Source organism: Archocentrus centrarchus, chromosome 22 (assembly GCF_007364275.1).
Source record: "Archocentrus centrarchus isolate MPI-CPG fArcCen1 chromosome 22, fArcCen1, whole genome shotgun sequence".
Classification (NCBI taxonomy): domain Eukaryota; kingdom Metazoa; phylum Chordata; class Actinopteri; order Cichliformes; family Cichlidae; genus Archocentrus; species Archocentrus centrarchus.
In genome coordinates, this window is record NC_044367.1 from 10,140,662 (window position 1) to 10,163,307 (window position 22,646).

Genomic DNA, 22,646 nt, shown 5'->3' on the forward strand with positions numbered 1-22,646 from the left:
ATTATGCTGCCTGTACCATTCAGCATGACCAGTTTGGTCGTGGGTCAATGATGGTCTGGGGAGGTATATCCATAGGGGAGACGCTTGCTCATGTGGCGAGAGTTCCAGGAGGATGAAGGAATTGATAGCACTGATTTGCCCCCATGCTCACCAGACCTAAATCCAATAGAACACCTCTGGGACATTGTGTTTTGGTTCAACGGACGCTGCCAGGTTGCACCTCAGACTGTCCAGGAGCTCAGTGATGCCCTGGTCAAGATCTGGAAAGAGATCCTCCAGGACACCACCCACCATCTCAAAGACCACATTACTTTTTATGGTTTTACATGGGTATTTCTAGAATGATCCTTTGGACTGTATGACTTTTCTTCATTTTTTCCCCAAAATTTGTTACATTTCCGAGTTTTCAGGGTATCTCATTCAGTAGTCATATTTTTTTTTGCCTATCTTTGCCAAACAACACTGAAAAGATCCTTTCAATCTCGATAAAATATTTTAAAAAGTTGAAATTCAAAATAATAAATATATGCTTCATGTTACTGTACTGAACATATGAAACAGTTTAAAGGTTTCCTTTTAATTTCAAATTTGTAGAAAACTAAGTATGACATACTGATATTGAGCTTAAGTAAGCACAGAATACACTATCACTGTTTATTGATCACACTGGAATGTACACAGTCAGTAATAGTCTTATACAGTGTAAAACAGCCTGTAACACCCAGCACTAAAGGCTAAATACAGTATCAAAATACTAAGTCATAAGTAAGATCAGACAATCCCTAATCAAAATAGTCTCTAGCTTGTAACTATGTACAAAATGTTAAAACGGACAATCAGGGACATGTAGCACTTAAACCTTCCAAGCTTCCTTTCAGATTCATTTTATCCTTTCAGGCACTTTAGCTTATTGTTTTGAAATACAGTACACATTAAATCCAGGATAGAAGTTGTGTTGTGAGTTAAGGCTTCTCAGAGATGGACAGAGTCTAGATTTCCATACACTCCACAATCTGGCTTTCACATGCATTGAGTCAGGTCAGTCTTATCAAGCATTCTTCATACATGAGAGACTACAACACGTGCAAATGCTGTGACACAAATACTAAGTCGGTAGAGATTCAGTCAGTACCTTTAAAGAATTATTTACTCTGTGACACACAGATAAATTTAAAGTCCCTCACATTCAGAACAGTTGGTGTTCATCACATCAGTGTCAAAGCAAACTAGAACTCCCAGGAGTCCATCCATTTCAGACCAGCCATGGAGCTTCCCGGCTCGTGTGCAAGTGGACCCGTCATGCCATAGGACAGCGGATGAAACAGGTAGAAGCTGACAGCCAGTGAATGGATTACAGTCATTTACACAAAGTAGATGCAAAGTAGATACTTTTTATTCTAGTCTTAAAATGGGCTAAAGTCACAACAGCGAAAAGTTGGTGTGAGACCCTCAGTTACTCGTGCTTTTTTTTTTTTTTTGAGCATTTAACGATCCTCAACTGCCCCCACTGCTTTATACAAGTGGTGTTTAGCAGAAGAGCTTCTTGCTGAGAGCCAGATGAGAAGATTAATCCTATTGGGCCATTCCATCTCAAATCAACACGACCTTTCTGCCTGACTGTCGTCGTTTTGTGTAAAGATTTTATTGTCCAAAATTTCAACATATATAATGAGTCCTGTGAAAGTTTATCATCATATATCAAATACTTGGCACATATATATATATATATATATATATATATATATATATATATATATATATATATATATATATATATATATATTTATATTTATTTATTTATTTTTTTAAATGGCCTTTTTTTTTTCTTCGCAAATTGAGGCAAAGTTTGAACATGAATATAAATAAAAGCCTGAAACTTTTGCTGGTCTTTGTTACCATCAAAATGAATCAGGATCTGTAATTTGGGACAGATACATCAGAAAAATTATTGGTGAGTTAAAATATGAAAAACAAGACCCATATTTGATGGCGATAACCTCCAGTGATTAATGAAAATATGAAATCCATTTAGAGGTCTGGATATTCCAGTGTTCCTCCTGCAAAATCCCGTATTTGAGTACACACTAATAAAACACTTCACATTTCAAAAGACAACTAGTGAGAATTTTGGACATACATTTTTTTAATGTACAGTATTTGTGACAGTGTTAACAACAAACTGTTTTGCACTAGTACTCAGCTCACCTGTAAAGAACACTAAACAGAAACACCATCTGCCCAGTTCGCTGCAGCCAATCAGAATGAGGTGGGTGGAGGAGGAGGTCAGCACTTTGGAAAAGGATGTCTAATGTTACTCCTGGAGCAAACAAACAAAAACTAGTCAACCACAACTGCAAACACTGTGTCCCAAACACTGTCAACTCTAACGCAAACCATTCATTGATAGCACTGATAGTGCAAAATGAAACTTGTTTGTTTGGACTTTTTTGCTCCCCAGTCAGGGCAGAGGACTTTCTGCGATGGAGCTTGCAGCACTTTTTTGATCAAATACTCAAAGTCAGTCTCCTCAAAAGTTTATAAAAACTGTTTGCTTAGGCTAAGACTTCTGCTGCTCTTCTCTATGAATTATTGACACACTGTCCCTCACTGGGTTATTCACATGGAGTCTACAGCAGCACTATTAGATGCAAGGGATTTGCCTAATCTTCCTGGGTCTCTAGACTGCAGTGGAAACACAGACAACCAATAGTCTGAAGGAACCTCCCCTCTAAATGTTACAGTACAAACACCAGAAGAAGGCAAAATTCAACACAGTTTGGTACCTGTTAGCATGCTGCTGAAGAGCATTGCAGGAAAGTAGTGGTGAAAGTAGAGGACACGGCCCATCATAAAAAAAGGTGCATAATGGAGGAGCCAACCGAGGAGTAGCAGTCCCCCTCCTCTCATAAGCACATGAGAATGCTCTGAAACACAGGACATTTATACTTTACTTAAAGTCACTATGCTAAAACATACAGTTGGACCATTATCATTAATCATACCTGTTCTTTTCCGGCCCAATGAAAAACCTCTCTGGGTGGCTATAGAGGCCACTGCCACCATGGTGAGATACAAGCCCAAACTGATCAGATTTATCCACCACACAACCTGAAAGGTCATTTTGATCCGCTGGTTAGACAAGAGTGAAAGCAAGAAAATGAAGCAAGTTAAAAAAAAACAAAACAAAACAAAAAAAAAACCTTACAGGGTTTCCCAGCAGGTAAACACGGTACTCCGTCCCATTCACTCCTGAAAACCTCAAGCCCTTCACAGAAACAAATAACATTTATTTTTTAGTTAAACTTAGTTGTTCATTTAAAAAAATTTAGTAAAATAGAGCTTAATGCACCTGGTAGTTGATAGGCCAGTGCCAAGGCTTTGAATTCATCTCATTGTCTTTGGGTTTTAAGCCACTATTTCCCTAAAAACATAAAAAAAGAAATGAAGATATACTTTCTTTTAAAGCAGATGCGCTTATTTATTTTCTCGTAGTTACTTACTCTAAACATAACAATATGAGACTCCAGTAAGATTTCCAGAAAATTAGGCTTCAGCACAGACAGACTAATGTTGGGTACTGCCAGAAAACACAACATGTAATGTGTTAGTTGCTGTTTGACATCAAGATGTGCGAACACAAAGAAAGAGTACACAGGATGCATTAATCCTACATTTTGGATTAATATGATCCTCAATGTTCCACTGAGAGCTTGGGGTCTCCTTCAAGTAGGGACTACAGGTCACCTCTATCTGCTCCCAGCCCCTAAACAGAAACAAACCTTGTAATGCATTTTGACTGGACATGTACAAATTGACCTTAAACAGAAAAGTAACTTAGTTTTACCACTTTGGGAGAGTTTTGCCAGAGGAGTAAAGCACACAACCGGTAGCTCGATGCAGAAAGCGAACTCTGCTGCGCAGCACCTTTACTGGGTCGCCCTTTCGACCTGCGCACACCTCCACCTGCCACAGGTCATTGGCGTCCCCTGTTCCATTCTACGAATAACCCGAATGCATTTTAGTATTGGGAATAGATAAATAAAGAAGATAAAATTATGTGTCAGTATGACAACAAACATCTTAGCAATTCCAAAACAAAGGAACTTTAATAGAAGTCCAATTGAATCTGTACTCTTAGTGCAGATTTATGTTAAAAGCCTACTCACAATGCCATAACCTGTAACCTGGAAGTGCTTCTTGGTTAGAGGGGCCACATGGAGGTGACTGTGAAGGTTACGTGTTGTCCTGAAAGAAAAAAGAAAAAGAAAAATCACAAAATATGGGATAAGAATGAGACTGAGTCTGTTAAATCGGTGGTGCATTTTTCTCATCAATGTCATCACTTACTCTTTATGCTCCAGCCGAATTATATCACCATGACGAACAAGATCAGGGTTCCCAGATTGAGCTTATTCAAAATAAACAATAGATATAAACAATAAAACAACCATGCTTCATCTCAGTTGGATTTAAAAAAAAAACTTATTTGGCAGTGTTGGAAAGAACATCAGCACCAGCCTCTCACAATCATTATCATGTTGTCTGTGAACCACCCACAAGTTGTTGTAGTCCTTATGGAGGTAGGCTGTCACCTGTAAGCAAAAGCCAGAGGAAAACATTTAGAGTATATATAAAAAAAAGGAATAACTACGAATGTAAGTAAATAAAATATTTAATTTTTCTAGTAGTAGCCTGACCTGCTGCTGCCTTGCACCAGTTCCTTCTGGGTATAAGTGCCAGTGAGAGTGCAAATAGCCTCCAGCAATACGGAGGTTTTTTATTGTAATGGTAGAGCCAAACGCCAGGTCTGCACCAGAAAAACATCATGAGGATCATGACTAAAACTGTTTGAGTACCACTGTTTAAAAAAAAAAAAAAGTACACTGATAGATATTTAAACTTTAGTAAAAAGTAACTTATTCTAATGCTGACGTTTACTCAAAGCTGCGAGGTTTCTTTTTGCGTTGATCCTGAGAGTCAGACGAATCTGTGTCCCAACTAATACTTCACCTCAAACCACAATCTTTTCCTAAACGTAACCAAACAGTTACAGGAAAGCAAAACTCAACAGTGAGTGAAACAGGACCCAAATTGTGGTCTCCAGCTCCATTATGATTTATGCCACCCCAAAATATCATAAACAGAAGTTTTAACAGTGTGATACAAAATAGTATTGCAGCAGCTGCAACTTTATAATAACAATGTTCTACAAACCAACTATCAAACAATTAGTAAATGCTATTAATCATGAATAACATTTAATAACATGCATCAGCTATAAATTTCCCATTTCTCAACAGCAGTTTTTGTAACATGTCACTGGATCAGATCATGGAAATGGGAAATAATTAGATTTATTAAAAATGAATTTGAAAATGTTTTGAAAAGTAACAAGTGGTGTTCACACCAGCCAATAATGGGATTAATAGCATTAAAGCCTTGATAGTGAAATCCTTACAAGACTTTCTCCAGACAGTAAAATATAAGCAAACCTTTCAGCCCATCTGGCTATTATATTAGAGAGGAATGTCTACATTTCTCTTTGACCTCTTTTTCCACTTTCTGAGTAGCGGTTACGTAAACAATTGCAGCTGCAATGACATTTGGTTTTATTTAGAGCTCTGTTTGCGACTCACACTCAGGCATAGATGCATTGTGTAGGTTGTTCCCAATTAGACGAGACTGAAAGGCAGAACTGAAGAAACCATCTCCGGGTCCGCTGGCAAGAGAAGACAATCATGAGTTCTCAAATAATGTAGTTGACGTCAAGAGGTGTGAAACGGGCACTGATGACGCTTTATTAAACACTCACTCTCACCTTTTGTTCAGCACAACAAAGTGGACTGCAAATATGGTAACATAGAGGAGGAGGGGAAGCAGGATGAGTGCAAAAACCCGAGCAAGGAAGTGCTTTGCAATGTCCACCTGGAGTACGGAAACATCAGGGAAAGGGCGGTCAATCCTTTAGCAGTATTCACTGACACTATCATGGATCAGTAGGCTCAAAACTGCTGTTTACCAGTGAGAGGCTCATTTCTCCCAGAAGTCTCCATAGGTCCCAGATTGTGTTCAATCCCACCAGGAGGATGACAAACAGACCCACAAACTTCACCCCCAAAGCCCCAGCGAGGTTTATACCAATAAGTACCAACCAAAGCCACCAGGAGGCAGTGAAGGACCTGGGGGGGGAGGAAAGAAAGACTTTGCCCTCAACTTTTATCCAAATACTTTGAGTCACTTTGAGTATAATACATATCAAAATCAATATTAAATCAAAACAATGTTAAGCATGCTGTAAGAGATTGATATTCTGATTATCTTTATCATTTCTACAAATACTTTTGGTAATCACATCCTAGAACAGATAAAAAAATTCCATGGTAAACAAATTAGAGAAAGTACATACTGCACTCTTCCACAAGGGAGTATACTATATAATGCACCCATACTACATAATCTGCTGCTATTAACGCATTATGTATGTCATCACTATAATCATAAGGTACCCGTGTACAAAACATAACGCAGCCATGTTGTTTACATTTGAGCAATACTGCTGAGCAGTAGGTATGTCTTTAATATTGCTCAATGATGAGTCATAGTCTGTGCCATTTATGGCCATGAGTCATCCCTGACCAACATGTTACACAATGATCAGCCAATCAGAAGCTGGCATCACAGGCTAATCCGTAAGGCTGCAGCCTAGAACTGATGTTACTATAAATAGACTGGCTCTTTACAGAGAAATTTGAGATTCACCAGTTTCTCACTATCAGCTACCGCCAGCTGTTCAGTGACCTACATCAGTTGCCAGATATGGGGAATCCCTACTTTCTCCATTTCAGTCAGTGAATGGTTGTCTGGCTCTCTGTGTTAGCCCTGTGACAGGCTGGCGACCTGTACATCGTGTACCCTGCCTTTAACCATAAGACAGCTGGAATAGGCTCCAGACCCCCCACCACCCTGAACAGGATAAGCAGAAGAGAATGGATGGATGGATGGTCGGTCAGTCATAGCCAATCACACAGCATAATAATAATAATAATAATAATAATAATAATAATCAGATGATCAGGCTAAGCCACTCAGGCACATCATTAGCATATATTATTATAGCATTAGCAGCCGGAAACCCTTCATATTGTTTACTCTTCAATTCAGGCAAATACAGCCAAAGTGTACAAAGGGTACTAAACATCCAGGAACATGAATATTGTGCTGCACATCTTAGAAAAGTAAAGGACACATATGCCAAATTTCATGGCTCAACTCTTTGTGGTTTTGGAGTCTACAGACTGATGTCGGTGACATTTCCTTAGGGTCTCCCTGTTCCTTTTGGCCGAAGATTCAAACCCAATTAAACCCAAAATATCCAAAAACTCACTGGGACGAGCAGGTTCCGGTGCAGGCTGTTTATTAGACATATTAGTTACACACAACACAGACAAAAACCAAAACACAGACAGTAACATAGATGAGACTAAGAAACACACACACAGAGAAGAGAAGAAGAAAGAAGAGAAGCAGGAAACACAGAGACAGAGAAAGATGCAGAAACAGGAAAGGAAAAGAGAGGACAGGAAAGAGAAGAGCACACAGAGAGAGGTCAGGTGAGACAAAGAGTGGCAAACATTTTATATACTAAACATGATAACTGCCCACTTGCCTTTGACCCCTCCTAATTTACATAAAGTCTTAGCCCATGAAACCTGAACCCCAACCAACTATCTTTTGGTTAAACTACGCCGACTCTAAAGTCACATGTTCAAGGCGCACACATCACAGGGGTACCTTTTGGTTTATGACAGTTCAGACAGGTATCACAAATGATGAACTTTTTCTACTCAAACATCTGCTAGGATAACATCGTTAGTACCACGCCACTTAGCCAAGTCTTATCTCTACCCCCTCCTGGCCAGAAGAGTGCGAGGGTGGAGGGCCTACGGAACTCCATTTTAGGAATGTACCCATCATAAAACACTGCTGAAGTATAACATAGTGTTAGAGTTGTCATGAGGAGCAGCGCTCACTCTGGCAACTCTTCAAGAGCCTCAAACACACAACTAAGATCTAACAGGTCTCACCCTCACCCCAGTGACCCAGAGAACATAAAGCACTCTATACATTGGTGTGTGTGTGTGTGTGTGTGTCTGGGGCTTTCTCTTACTTTGCACAAGCCATAAAAGTGATGCATGGTATCTAAAACATGAGAATAATGACTCCATGCACCAGTATGAAGGCCATATAGAATATAAAATAGTCTCAGCATAAGTAATTAACATAAAAATAGTGACAGTACAAATAACATAGGTGAACAATAAGAGTAGATATATTCCCATACAGTATTCCCCAGGCCAGTAATTAGCCATGGGGAAAGTAGAGTAAAATATTGAGATAATAAATGAGTGCCCCAGCAATGAAAGAGTGGTCCTCACAGTACATGGTATGGAATGATAGATGCCCCACCGCTATGGGCGGGGACTCCCGTCCTGCATATGAAGCAATGTGTAAGGCTGCTACCAGTGGGAAAGACCCACCCAGCATACAGTACAAAATATTGAAAGGGCCTCTGATAACAGTAAGGGAAGCATAGATGATACATGGAAGTAGTAAAAATATCCCCACACTGAAAAGGTAAAACCTCACGGACAGACGGATGAAAGGATGGACAGGCGCACAGTATGACGACAATATCATCACTTTATTTTGCGCTGGAGGATAAAAAACATTAAAGAAAGGTTCTACTGGTGTCCTACCTGTATCTCTGCTGGTTGAATTTCACCATACTCAGCACTGCTGCCATGATGAAGAACATGAGGATAGGGTCTAACAGGATGTACTGGGAGATGGTGATGCAGCCAGTGTCTGTCAGAAAGGTGTTCAACACAGTGATTCTCCTCATCTCAACATACACAGTAAGCAAAGGAGATATTAACTGAAAAGGAAACCGATGGCCAGCATGGAAAATAATTTGAAAGTCACTTTGAACATAGTGTAGTCATTTCTTTACCACTAAAATACTGTATGAAAAACAAACTTTCAACATTCAAATAATTAAATGACAGTTTACCAAATATGAGCAAGGTAGCAGTGATGATAGCAGCAGTGTGAGACTGAGACAGCTCCAGCACTATAAGGTAGGCAAAGATTGGGAGGAAGGAGCCCAGCACGCCACAAAACTGCAGGAAATGAGTCAGGACAAACAAAACAGCAGGCCGAACACTGTCCATCAGAAATTCCTATATATCTCTATTCAGACTGTACTGGCAATTAATTAGGAAAAGGATCATTCCATGTCAACCGAGCAAATGCTTCCAGCCGGACCATATTGGATTTCCCTGAAAAAATTCCAGCGGAGTGATGATTCTTCACAGGGAAACCTCCATATTTTAGCTTTCTACTCTTATTAGCTCGCACATAAAAAATATTATTTGATGATGTTAGGAGCTGCTATGACTTCAGTAATATGGGATTTCAAAAGTGTAGCTGAAGTTCATCATAAAATTCTTAAATTTTATGATAAATTTGACTCTTTCTATCAAGATCGGATGTCTGATTGTAACATCCTAAATCAGCGATGGGGGTTCTGCATCATTTTCCCAAAATGAATTTTTGAAATTTGAATTCATATGGAATTTTCCTACTTTTGTTTATACAGGCAGCATCCAGCTCAGAGATGGTCAGACAGGAAATCTTTCTTAAATTTGTTCAACTGATACGGAATGACCCAAAAAGCAGTTTTCCAAGTGTGAAGAGCAGCATACTCCTCTCATCCCCCAGTAGTTTTGGTTTTCATATTTATCTCCTGGCTTTATGAAAGGAAAGGTGCCATCATAGCCAGTCATGTAACCAGCCAGGCCTATCAGCATCTGCAACAGAGTGACAAAGGTCAACAGACGTAGAACGAAAGAGCTTTGCATAAAGAGAGACCAAAGTCGTACTCTGCCATCTCACCTTCCCAAGAGGAGGATGGACATCGAAGAAGAAGGTCCTGTTGATGTAGTAGCTTCCCATTTTCCCAAAGTGAGTTTCATCCCAGCTGAAACACCCAAAGAAGTTATATTGTAAAGAATAGCCACACCAATTAAGACTCTCAATAAATATCCCTTCATGCAAAGACGTTACTCACCACACATGAGGGGGCTCTGTTATCTTGTAGAGGCGTGTAGAGAAAGACAGCCCTGTCACCAGGATCAGCAGCACTTTGCTTGGAGACTCAATGTTTCCTCTGGCTACAAACTGAGCAGATGGTCCATTTGAGGACTGGGTGTCATCTCCTGTTAAGCATCCAGGAGTTTGGCTGTCTTTGTCCTTGGAGACAGGAGTGACTGGGGTTTGGAAGCTCTTTTCTGCTGTGAGACAGGTTTTCCTGCTCCGTAGTGATGAAGTGTCCCCTGTTTTTTTCCAATTTGGAGTACATTCTACTTTTGCCATTAGGAAAATAAATCTGTTTAAAAAAAAAAACCACCCCCACTATGCTACCTAACCATATGATTTGTGATTATATGTAACTGCACACTCAGGGGCGACCAGCTAGATTTAGCAGAAATGTTTGAGCGGCTAGTATCACTTCTCAGCGCTGTGTGTCAAAACAAACGAAACAGTGAATGTTACGCTTTTTCTACTCAACAAATGACTATACATGATATCAGTTACACTGTCGCCAACCTAATAAGAAATTTCCTCAATAAAACTCCACCTCTCTACTTTCTAGCCAAGTACCCGCTCGTCCAATGGCGACGTTCATCACAACCTTAGCTAGGTGCGAACATTCTACAGTTACCGTTTAATTAATCAGTGATTTACATTAGCAGCAACCCAACACCTCACAGGAGGCTGTAGCTCGACTCAACGAAACACGCTGGAGACACGCTGACTTCTAGGAGATGTATTCCAGTGTAATATATCCACGCATTTACGTGAACTGTGGGTTATTAATGGATAAACACAATTTCCCAAAATCCTACTGGATTACCTACGGAGTCCCGGAAGTGTCACGTTGGGAATTCTTTCTGTGCTTTGCACTCAATCCTGATACAAACGGTAGTTGCGCTGGTACCCTTCACTTCTTCTCAATATACTCATGGTCATAACATATTGTCAGTTAAGGAAAACGCTTTGTAGATCGTAAAGAAATACATTTCTATTTGGCAAATGGGAAAAGGACATGGAAAAGTAGAAAAGCAGTGCACCATTTTAAGTAGTTCAGTAACAAGCCCACTAGAGGGAAATATAGTATAATAAATAAGTTTAATAACGTGGTGAAATTTTTTACCGTTGATTTTGTTAATGCAGCACGCACTTGCTGACCAGATTAACCTAGGGGACACGTGCTTGTGAAGAAATGGATTTGGTCCATCGCTGATCAGTCTTGCACTGCGAGGTTGACGCATACTTCTTTAAAGCCTTTACTTCACAGCAGTTTGAAGAAAACTATCGGCCCTTTTGTTTATTCGATTATGTCGACGCTTGCATTCAAAACAAGCATATTAGTGAAAATAAGATGCATTGTTATAGATCAAACTACCAATAAACAAAAGTGAAATTATCAATATAAAATGCTACCTTATACGGTGTCTCAAACATATTTATTTTAATAATAATTCAGTGGCATCAGTAGTTACTAACATGGCTGAATCTATTAGTTTATATGTGAGGGGAAACCGCAGAAAACCATAAGGGACGTTTATGAGTCAATAATTTTATGTCTGAATAATTTGTTAGTTTATAGTACAATTCCGCACTTTTTAAAATCTAAAGTAGTGCATTACTTTTTACTTAATTAAAGGATCTGAAAAAATCTTCCAACACTCAAGGCCAAGCACATCACAATTACACAATAATGTGCTGATGATTGATTTAGATACTTACACCACACTGTTTGGGAACCTCACAGTTTCGTGTAACAATAAGCTCTAATGACTTTAATGACCATCATTTGTATATTGCGTACTAAAACAAACTTACCGTTCTTGTTTTATCACAATAAACTCCCAAATTACTCTGCGCATATACACATGGTGAGTACAATGTGTGCTGGGTGCCATTTGTCAAAGTAAATGATCAAAGAGGCAGATCTTTTTTATGTTTTATTTTGATGACTGATAGTGATTACAGTCAAGAGGTGAACAAAATGAATGAGCATGATGTTTCCGCTGACCACAGCTTTACATTTATCTCAGGCTGTTCGTGGGTTTGGAAAAAAAAAAAAAAAGAAAAGACTTTAAATATTCTTTTAGTTTGACCTTAAATCTTAAAAGTTAGGGTCAGGTTCGGGCAATGATTTAACCAGCAAAGTACAGTGGGTGTCAAGACAAAACATCTGTACAACTGCTGGTTTATAGATTATGGATGCAGGTTAATGGCAAACTTTAGTGATCCTCCAGATTCAGGATTAGATTTTAATGTTTGTGTTGCTGTGATTTCATCCTGAATATACAAAGAGTACAAGGCACAAATGGTTACTCAGAAACCAGAAAGCTGATACTGTCTATGATACATTCATGACATAATGATTCAACAGACTAAAGCAAATAGTTCACAATTACTAATATTTAGCTGTAAAGTTGTGGTGCACAGACGTGGGTGCTTGCATTTCAAATGCGTTGTCTTTGTAATGAAGTTAAGGAGTCAGAATGTCTGTAATTAGAACAGTGCTGCCACTTCCAAAAAATATAATTCATTGTCTGCTCCACAGGGCAGGGTATACACACAGTTCCTCTGATACAGTGTCAGCCACTCTCCTCATACATAAAAAGATATGCTTTAAAAAAAAAAAAAAACATTTTTACAGACATATAAATCTACAAAGCTATAATGACAGATATTTCTTACATTTTATGTTTTATGTCAAACAAAAATATTTGTTGTGCTATAATGCATTAAGAGAATACATAACAAAAATATTACATAGTACTAGAGCTGTACAAAACATACCAAACCTCTCCAACAAGTGAAGCCTTTGTCTTTACATGTGTTCAGAGATGCAGACATGGGAAGGGCCTGGTGTGAGATTTGAATTCCAAATGCATTACAGGTGAAAAAGAAATCCTCTCATTTCTGTCCTGTGTGATGTGGTTGCATTAAAAAAAAAAAACATTTACCATCCCATACTTTCAAAACCGACAAAGCCAAGAATAAAAGTCACGGTCGCCTGGTATAAAACAAGCATAATACTGTTAATAAGAAAGGTGCTGGGTCAGTAACAGTTTCCCTACATTGCTGCTGGTATCACATGAAAATGGAGTCAAACAGACGAAGACAGGTTATATACACTCACCACCCATTTCTTTAGGTACACCTGTGCAATGGCTTCTTAATGCAAATATCTAATCAGCCAATCACATGGCAGTGACTCAAAGCATTAAGTATGTAGACCTGCTGAAGTTCAAACCGAGCATCAGAATGGGGAAGAGAGGTGCTCTAAGTGAATTTGAATGTGGCATGGTTGTTGGTGCCAGGTGGGCTGGTCTGAGAATTTTAGAAACAGCTGACCTACTGGAATTTTCCCACACAACCATCTCTAGTGTTTACAGAGGATGGTCTGAAAAAGAGAAAACACCCAGTGAGCGGCAGTTCTCTGGGTGGGGTGAAAATACCTTGTTGATGTCAGAGTAGAATGGCCAGACTGTTTCAGCCTGATAGCAAGACAACGGTAACTCAAATATCCACTCATTACTACCAACACTTGCAGAAGAGCATCTCTGAACGTACGACACGTTGAACCTCGAAGTAGGTGGGCTACAGCAGCAGAAGACCACAACAAGGTGCCCCTTCTGTTAGCTAAAAACAGGCTACAATTCGCACAGACTCACCACAGTCAGACAATAGAAGATTGGGAAGACGCTGATATTTGGATGTTAGGGTCAGAATTTGGCATAATCAACACGAAAGCATGGATCAGTGGTTTGATTCTGGAAGACACAAACCCAGGCTCAGGGGGTCACAAGCTAGTGTACTGCTGAGACACCGCTGGGAGGACTGTGACAAGACAGACATCCTGCGTAAAATCAGTATCAAATCAAATATGCAGATCCATCTGCTGTGGCAACCTCTTGGGATTAAGGGAGTAGCTGAAATGACTGAATCTGTACCACAAACCAGCACTAGCAAGGTATACCTAATGATGTGGCCAGTGAGAGTATATTACAATATTTTCAGTATGTCACACATCATCTTATACATCTACAGTCTCTCCATGCCCATGTCACGTTTGGCTGTTTTGAGGTCCCAGTTCATGGTCCAGAGCCTCTTCAATGGTAGCTTGTAGGTAATGTTAAAGAAAGGCAGCTGCGGGAACGGTTCTGTGCTGAAAGGTAAATGTAATTATAATGACTGAGAAATTGGTGAGAGGTTTGACAGCAATGAGCATTCTGATATACAGTATGGCTGATATCTGGTGACGTTCCTTCTTTTATTATTTCCCCACACTGTCTCTGAAGTCGATTACTGAGACAAGTAAAACAAGACGAATCAAGTATGCCCTCTGAAATAGGTCGCTTTCGTAGTTAGCAGAGGCCCGTCATGTAAATGAAATAAATAACACAAAAAAAAGAAGGTGATAGAGAAAATAAAGTGGAAAATATATATCTGCATATCAAATTGCCTGGGCTTACTGAATTAAAAAAAAAAAAAAAAAAAAAAAAGATCAGTCCATAAAATCCCTTTAAGGCAAATGGATATTTGGAGAATGCTAAATCCCATGTAATACATTCACTGCACAATTCCTGGTCCTCTTGAATGAGTATGAGGGGGATATGAATGCATCCTGTGCTGAACGCAAGTGTGTGTGTCCTTTCTATATGTACATGTGTCAGTACAGTATGTGTGTATGTGTGGTATGTAGGGAAACGAGTCTGGACGTTTCAGCATTACTGTTGGAGGTTTAGAGTCACGCCCCGGGGGAGATGGGCAGAGAAGCCAGCACTCCAACATACTCAGTTTCCTGCCTCCCTAAGCCTAGACTCTGGGATTGCTGGGATGCATTTGTGTGGCTTGGCAGAGGCCACGAAGCCCGGCAAGCAGGTGCATTTGTAGGATCCCTCGGTGTTGATGCACTCTCCGTTCTGACACAAGGGCACTTTGTCGCTGATGTCCTCACACTCGTTGATGTCTGAAGGAAAAAAGACACGAGTTAGTCAGCAGGGAGAAGCCAAGAAGGTAACGCTGCCAGCTGCTGAGCGGTCACCAGTCCAATGTTAAAACTATAATTCCTTTTCTGTTCCTACTGGTTTTCTTTTCCTTTCCTACTTCCTGCTACCTTATTTTGCTTTCCATTTTTGCTTTTGATAATCAAATATTTATTAAAAAAAAATACTTCTCAAATGTGAGGGTTAGGCATTTGTCTTTTTCTTGATGCATTGTTTGAATGAAGTATTGGTCAGACAAAATAAGACATTCAATATGAGCATACAGTTATCAATCGGTGATAATATAATCAGTGGACCTGTGTTTGTCTAGCACATTTTTAGTCTTGCTTACCATTCAAAGCACTCTTACACTGCAACATACAATCTCCAATTCATACAGTTCTTTAGTGACATATGAGTGAATGCATCAGGGGAAATTTGAGCTTTAGTATCCTGCCTGGAGGAGCATCTTGGAGGTGGTGGGGATCAAACAACCAACCTTCTGATAACTGGACAACTCGCCCTATCTCCTTAGCCACAGTCAAGTGACCAATAAAAGTACTTTCACTCAACACAATAATGTGTTGCATAACATATCATATCTTTAATCAAACATGCTATCACGTTGCGTGTCAGCTGGACAGGATCTGTACTTTATTTCCCAGCAGTCTTGAGCACGGCACTTTTAAAAATGACAGTAAAATTAACAATGCGTTGGATTGTGTTTTCTTTTGGCTTTCAGTAGGTTGTTCTTTCCCTTTGCCAGCACAGGCGGTCTGATTGTCATTTCATAGCAGTCAATTTCAAATGACCCTCTTTGTGTTTATGTCATGTTCTGCTGGAGAAATGCTAGAAGTGATATTTATGAAAGGAGGCAGAGCATGAGTAGCATAGCTCCCACATGTTTCCATGGTTTTCAGTGACTTTCCTTGGGAAAACTGGCTGGCCTTGAAGCCGATAAGCCTGTATGCAGTCAGAATATTGCAATCATAGCATTTCATTACAAAAAGACAGTCTCAATTTTCTTACAAAACAAAGAAAGTACATTTAAAAAAATATAATATCTCATGTAACACACAAGTGGCTGAGATTCAAGGCCTCCTTACTCTTGGCAGGGTACGACTAGGGAATTTCAGACCAAAGGGTAGCACACGATGGTTTTGTGGAATACACTGCTTTCATTACTTTCCCATAAAACATAACTTAATGCAAGGTTGTTAAATTTAAAGCTTCTCCTTGAGCGCAAAGATTTACAGCGTGAAGAGTTACCCTGCTGAAATTAACCCAAGTCGTGGCTCCAAAAGGTTTAAATCTGAAAGGAGAGTTCACTGTGGTTTGGTTTCAAGATTGAGCACCACATTTTGAAAGAAGATGTGAAGCAACTGATTCCCCTGTTGATCCAAGGAAGTCCCTGAACATTCTTTACTTGTCATACGTAGTCAAAAATGTGGGTGGCCTGTTGAGAAGGACATCAAAGAAGGAAAAGAAAAACCCACCTATGCAGGCCATCTTGTCTAGATTGAGTTCATAACCGTCTAAGCAGTCACAAGTGTAGCCCTCTCGCACACGGACGCATCGACCGTTTTCACACCCATTCAGGATTCCACATTCCTCTGCTTGGAGACCTTCAAAACCTTCATAGCGTTCTGATTGGACAAATATAAGATGGACAAAAAGTAAAAATGGTTATGATAATGTTACTACAAAAAAGAAAAAAAAAACACACAGTATAAAGTTTTTGAAGTGACAAATAAAACTCTTGAACAAACGGACTGAAAAAAAAAAAGCTTTTTCTCCAAATGTACATCACTCAATCTAAACTTTATTTATATAGCACTTTTCATAAAATAGAGATGCAATTCAAAGTGCAGTACACATGAAACAAAAAAATTTCACAGCAACATTAATTTAAAATACTAGCAAACTCGACTGAGTTGTTAGGGTTCAGCTGACCTGTTAGGCTGCTATCTAATCCACTGATGAGTCATTTGATAGCCTTCATCACGTGCTGTTTATGTTGTTTTTGTTAGTCTATACAGTACTGGGCAAAAGTCTTGAGGCACCCCCTCATTTCCTCATGCTTCTTCACTTGTTTTCCATCCAGTCCATGTACCTGACCTTTTCAGAGGAATGTTTTTTTTTATTTTTATTGTAGTTGTTGGTTAAATCACTTAACACTGACCTATGAATCATTCAAGCATAACAAAGGCACCTAACTCAAGGGACGAGGCAGCATTGTCTACACATAACTAAGTAATGAGCCAATTTTAAATTGTATCTTTCTTTCACTTTGTTACTAGCAGCCTGTTGCAAAAAGCACATTTGAATGTACATAAAATGTCAAAGATAACACAGTTTGACAGCATAAAATTGTATTTTTGCACCAACAAGGGGATTCCCAGAAAGCCAAAAACTTAGCATATCTCAGGATGGTGTGCAGTGTGTTCTTAAAAAACATGAGGAAACTACACAAGTGAAGGGCAGAAGAAGAAGTTTCAGATCTAAAAACTATCTACAGCAGATGAACGGTATCTGAAAGCCACGTCCTAAAGAAAGAAGAAAAAATCTGGCAAAGACCGGACACAGGACCTGAGAGACGCAACTGACTTCAGACAGTGGTGTTGGTGATCTTGTCAGAATAGATGGAATTATGAACCTAGAAAAATACTGTCAGATTTTGATCCACCACGCAATACCGTCTAGAAATGCAGTAAAAGCATATCTGGATATAAAAAACACACTTCCCAGAGCCTGGACCTCAACATTACTGAAGCAGTGTGGTACTAAAAAGATAGAGCATATTTCTCCCATACTGGCTTCTCTTTATTATTAAATCCAGAATTGAATTTAAATTCCTTCTCCTCACATACTAAGTTATGAAAACTCAGGCCTCATCTTATCTTAAGGACCTCATAGCACCATATCACTCCAATAGAGCACTTTGCTCTCAGACTGCCGCTTACTTGTGGTTTTTAGGATACTTAAGAGTAGAATGGGAGGCAGAGCCTTCAGCTTTCAGGCCCCTCTTCTGTGGAATCAGGAGACAGACACCCTCTCTATTTTTAAAATTAGGCTTAAAACTTTCCTTTTTGATAAAGTTTATAGTTAGGGCTGGATCAGGTGACTCTGAACCATCCCTTAGTTATGCTGCAATAGACCTAGGCTGCTGGTGGTTCCCATGATGCACTAAGTGTTTCTTCTTCACCCACCTTTTTTCACTCTCTCTGTGTTTATACACCACTCTGCATTTAATCATTAGTTATTAATGATTCAATACAGTTCATCCAGACTTGCTTTTCTAGTTTTTTAAATATAAAGTTTTAGAAACAGTTAAATAATAATAAAAAAGCATCATTACATTGTTACAGTCTATCAAACAGAACAACAAAGAATTCAGAGGTCAGTAATTTCTCTGCACTGTTTCTGTTTTACCTATACCAAATATGATAAGCTGATTAAATCTTGTGTTAAACTACTGGAACAAAACCAAACTGAATGGATATACCCACCAGCATATGAATCCACTGGCTGTGGCTGGTACTCTCTTGGTTGTGCACTGGGAACACGGATGGGGACGTGGATGGGTGGCTGCTGGACGCCGTAGTCATTCTCGTTAAAGAGAGGAACGCTCTCAGGATTATCATAGGGTCCAGCAGCGCCGCCGTAATTATCCCAATATGGAGGGACAGGATCATCTATCCCCTCGAGACCGTACTCATATCCTGGTCGCTCTCGCAGACTATCTGAACTTCCTCTCACGTTGCACATTGTTGCATAGTCAGCTGTGTATACCAGCGCACAAGGAAATGGTCATTTTTCTTTTTTAAATCAAATGGTAAATTTAAAAATCATTACCACATGAATATACTATGTTGCATAAATTACAAATTAAACAGAATAATCATGATCTTATTCACTTCTGTGAATCCTGCTTCTCACCAGAGTCTTTCCTGGGACAGAGGGCACACTGTTCGCTCCAGGCAACACCATGCAGACAGCAACATTCAGTGTATGTAGTTCTGTGATCTGTGAGCGGGTTCGCACACATTTTGTCGACCTGGAGTTGCTGCCAGCAAATGCCCACGTGCATGTCATCATCTGTTACTACAGCTTCTGGGGTATACAATGAGAAGAGTTTAACAAAGAGAATGAGAAAAACATAAGCTAAAGAGTCAGTTAACTAAATTACTGTTTTTTTTCTTTGAATATTCAGGGGAAAAAATGATCAAAAATTTGCATGGGTTTGTGTGTGTGTGTGTGTTTCACACCCTCTGTGGTGTTGAGATTAATGCAGCGTCGCCGTGTGCTGTCCAGGACTAACGGAGGACTGCAGAAACAGTTGAAAGACCCGGCCGTGTTCACACACGCTCCGTTCTCGCACACATATCCAAATTCACACTCATCATAATCTAAAAGCACGAGAGCAGAGAGAGTCAGACAGACATTCATACATTTTAGCACATTAGCATTATTACTCAAATTAGACCACAAATGAGACCATACATTTTTGAACATATGTGACTGGCATTGGATTGGATTTCTGGACTGTATTGAAAGCGAGAAGCAAAAAACAGGGGAATGAGAAATAGGCAACCAGTCATCTTGGTTGTGGTGATGAGTGCTATAATAGGTTATAAAATAATAAAAAATAATAATTTCTTACCCACACACTCAAGCCGGATGTTGTTGTAGAAGAAGCCGGAGCGACAGTAGCAGGTATATGTAGCAAAGAGATTTGAACACTGCCCGTTCTTACAAATGTCTTGTCCAAAAATCTCACATTCATCTGCATCTATGGGCAAAGAGAGAGATTCACCGCTTGATATAAGTGAGCTGGAAAGTTTCAAATGTGTCTAAAAGCCTTGGCACTGTGCTAGAAATGTCATTCTTCGCACTTTTAAAAAGCTGTAAGGACACCCTTCAATTAAAGTAACTAGTCAGATACAGTATATGGGCGTGTTTACCATGAAGCCTGCCCATCTGGCTTTAAAAGCTGCTGCAGGTGAGAATAAAACATTCCACCTTTCTGTTCCAGTGTAAAGTTCTGTGTGAAGGGAAGCTTTAAAATGCAGGGAAATCCACAAAACGCATTAGCATTCATGAGCGAGAGTGTGTACCTATATAAGGCCGTTGCTCATCTCCAAAACTTTGTGTGGATGAAACGGGCAAGGGTAGCAATCCACTGCCATATGGGCACAGCTGCTTGTAATCATCTGAAAAACAAAGACAAGTGGATTAACTAGTAAAATCAAAGATGTCAAAATGCTAAAAAATTGAGGGGCTAATCTGACAACATGCAATTTGTCCACTTTATTCTGATAAAGTTTTTATGCAGATAATAACGCTCTTGTTGTACCGCTTCCTTGGACAGGACAAGCGTGGATTTCACAGTCGTCGCCCCAGCCTGCTCCGGCTGTGCAGCAGCACTCCTCCTTGGTGGTGTTGTGAGACAAGACGTTGTCGCAGAAGTTTGCGTCGTTCAAATTATAGTAACACTCCTTCCTCTCTTCTGTCAAGGCAGGGAACACAGGAATGGGTTTGGGGTGTCTCTCAGCTGTAGGCAAAAAAAAAAGATGAGATCTTCAGTAGGGTAAAGTTACAATAAATTCTACACTTGAGTTGCACATCATTACACCATAACAGTGTCGAAGGGCCTTTGCACTTTATCCATCCACATCCCTTCAGCAGGTAGTGCATTACCCTCGCCTGCCACTGCTGAGCCTGCTCATTTGTCCAAAGGCATGGGCTCAGGCATTTCGCCGTTAAGCTCCTGGCTTAGCCAAATGGAAACACTGGCATGTGAGTCAACACACCATTCAGTCTCACATGATTGATTAACACACGTCAAAAGCAAACAGTGGAATGTGGCGAAAAGGTACACAAAGGCATAACTGGGGTTTAGTGCCCAGGCAGAAGAAAAAACATCCCTGCTGAGGGCACGTAGCTTAATAATGTAAATACCCCCAATTTGTGTACACATATGCCTATCAAACTGGAAATGTGATGATATTTCCATGACTCAAAAGGATTTAGTCATCCCGAAATTGCACCGCATTGCATATCTTTAACCTCTGCACTCAAAATTATTTTAGCACAGAACAGAGCAATGTGTCTTTAGCTCTAATTGCTAATAGCTACACCTTATCCTTGTTTGTCTTGGTGGGGAAATGGGTTTACAGTCACTAAGGCTCCAGGGCATTTGCTTGGCCATAATTGAGAAGTTACTTCATCGTCTGCCCGATTAGGCTAATGCAAATTTTTGTAGGAAACCCACCCAACCATAACCCCAGCTTATAAAAAAAACAAAACAAAACAAAACAAAAAAAACACAGGTCAAAAGATACTCTAAGAGACGTGGAGTAAGCCATGTCCACCTCGTCACCCTTGTTTGGATAATGAGAGACGGCTCATTAAACCAGGGAAAACTCCGTCTCCCAATGATGGGATTGAGAATTTAGTCCTGTGAGTCACTGTGAGTTCTAGTCCTGCTCTATTACCCATGGAACGGCACTGGCTGGTGTGGGGATCAAATTCCTCATTGTCGTTGGGGCAGATGCACAGGAAGCTGCCATCGAAGTTCTCACACAGGACCTCCCCACACAGCGCCAGGCTCATCTCGCACTCATTCACGTCTGAGAAAAGCAAGACAGGAAGCCTTTAGGTCAGTAAAGGATCAGGCACATACACACGTGCATACATGGTTATCGGAAGAGTGCTTAATATCTAAATGAAAGAAAAGCACTTCATGCATTTCTTTATGAACTCTTAAATTATGTAACCAGCAGTTTTCTAAAACGATTAAATCAAACAATCAAGATGTGGTTGAAGTGCAGACTTTCAGCCTTAATTTAAGGAGTTTTGCACAAATGTTGCATTAACTGTTTAGGAAAAAAAACATTTCACAGCATCTAACTGATGTTGTGAAGTAGCTGGATGAATTGTAAAGTGTACAGGGTTATACTCTCTACTCAGATTCAGCCAAATGCTGCAAAACCGATCTGACAGGCTTCACAGTGCAGATGGATAATGACCCAAAGCAAACTGCAAAAGCAACCCAAGAGTTTCTCAAGGCAGAGAAATGGGATACTCTCCAATGGCCAAGTTAGTCACCTGATCTCAGTCCAATAGAGCAGCTTTTCAGTTACTGAAGATAAAAACTGAAGGCAGAGAACCACACAAAGAAGCAGCAACTGAAAGAGGCTGCAGTGAAGGCCTAGCAGAGGATCTCAAGGGAGGAAACACAGCATTTGGTGACGTTCATGGGTTCTAGACCTCAGGCAGTCATTGACTGCAAATGATTCCCATCCAAGTATTTAGAAAAATCCCTACATTTAAGAGTATGTTAGTTTGTGCAATTAGGTTTGATCCTCTGAAAATAGGGGACAGATAAAAATGGCTAATTCCTAAACAATTCATGCAAAATTTTTTAAAACCCCCTAAATTAAAGCTGAAAGTCTGCACATCAATCACATATTGATTGCGTGATTTAAAATTCACTCTGGTGGTGTACAGAAGCAA

General features: G+C 39.8%; 2 protein-coding genes across 3 annotated transcripts in view; both read right to left on the reverse strand.

Moving 5' to 3' along the window:
* Positions 1-638: 638 nt before the first annotated feature.
* On the reverse strand, positions 639-10,975 carry pomt2 (protein-O-mannosyltransferase 2). Of its 2 annotated transcripts, XM_030719622.1 has the most exons (21): positions 10,130-10,975; positions 9,955-10,039; positions 9,765-9,869; positions 9,071-9,179; positions 8,757-8,865; positions 6,020-6,179; positions 5,819-5,925; positions 5,637-5,719; positions 4,698-4,807; positions 4,526-4,592; positions 4,348-4,408; positions 4,167-4,245; positions 3,845-3,996; positions 3,672-3,763; positions 3,501-3,577; positions 3,350-3,421; positions 3,206-3,265; positions 3,003-3,108; positions 2,784-2,924; positions 2,206-2,317; positions 639-1,332 (listed from the first exon to the last, which is right to left on the reverse strand). In XM_030719622.1, exons 1-21 carry the CDS (start codon positions 10,432-10,434, stop codon positions 1,227-1,229), a joined length of 2,298 nt encoding a protein of 765 aa, XP_030575482.1. In that variant the 5' UTR covers positions 10,435-10,975; the 3' UTR covers positions 639-1,226. The 2 variants fall into 2 exon arrangements, with proteins under 2 accessions (XP_030575482.1, XP_030575483.1); XM_030719623.1 differs by lacking the exon at positions 3,206-3,265 and having other exon boundaries at positions 3,003-3,129.
* A 1,146-nt stretch (positions 10,976-12,121) lies between these two features.
* Positions 12,122-22,646, reverse strand: part of LOC115772452 (latent-transforming growth factor beta-binding protein 2) — an 85,584-nt gene continuing 75,059 nt past the window's right edge. Inside the window, exons 32-40 of the mRNA XM_030718715.1 lie at positions 21,626-21,760; positions 20,485-20,682; positions 20,246-20,341; positions 19,792-19,920; positions 19,397-19,537; positions 19,068-19,241; positions 18,638-18,910; positions 16,625-16,774; positions 12,122-15,112 (exon numbers count right to left, since the gene is read on the reverse strand). Of these exons, the coding sequence (XP_030574575.1) occupies positions 14,937-15,112; positions 16,625-16,774; positions 18,638-18,910; positions 19,068-19,241; positions 19,397-19,537; positions 19,792-19,920; positions 20,246-20,341; positions 20,485-20,682; positions 21,626-21,760 (1,472 nt within the window). The 3' untranslated portion in view covers positions 12,122-14,936. The remainder of the gene's footprint in view (positions 15,113-16,624; positions 16,775-18,637; positions 18,911-19,067; positions 19,242-19,396; positions 19,538-19,791; positions 19,921-20,245; positions 20,342-20,484; positions 20,683-21,625; positions 21,761-22,646) is intronic.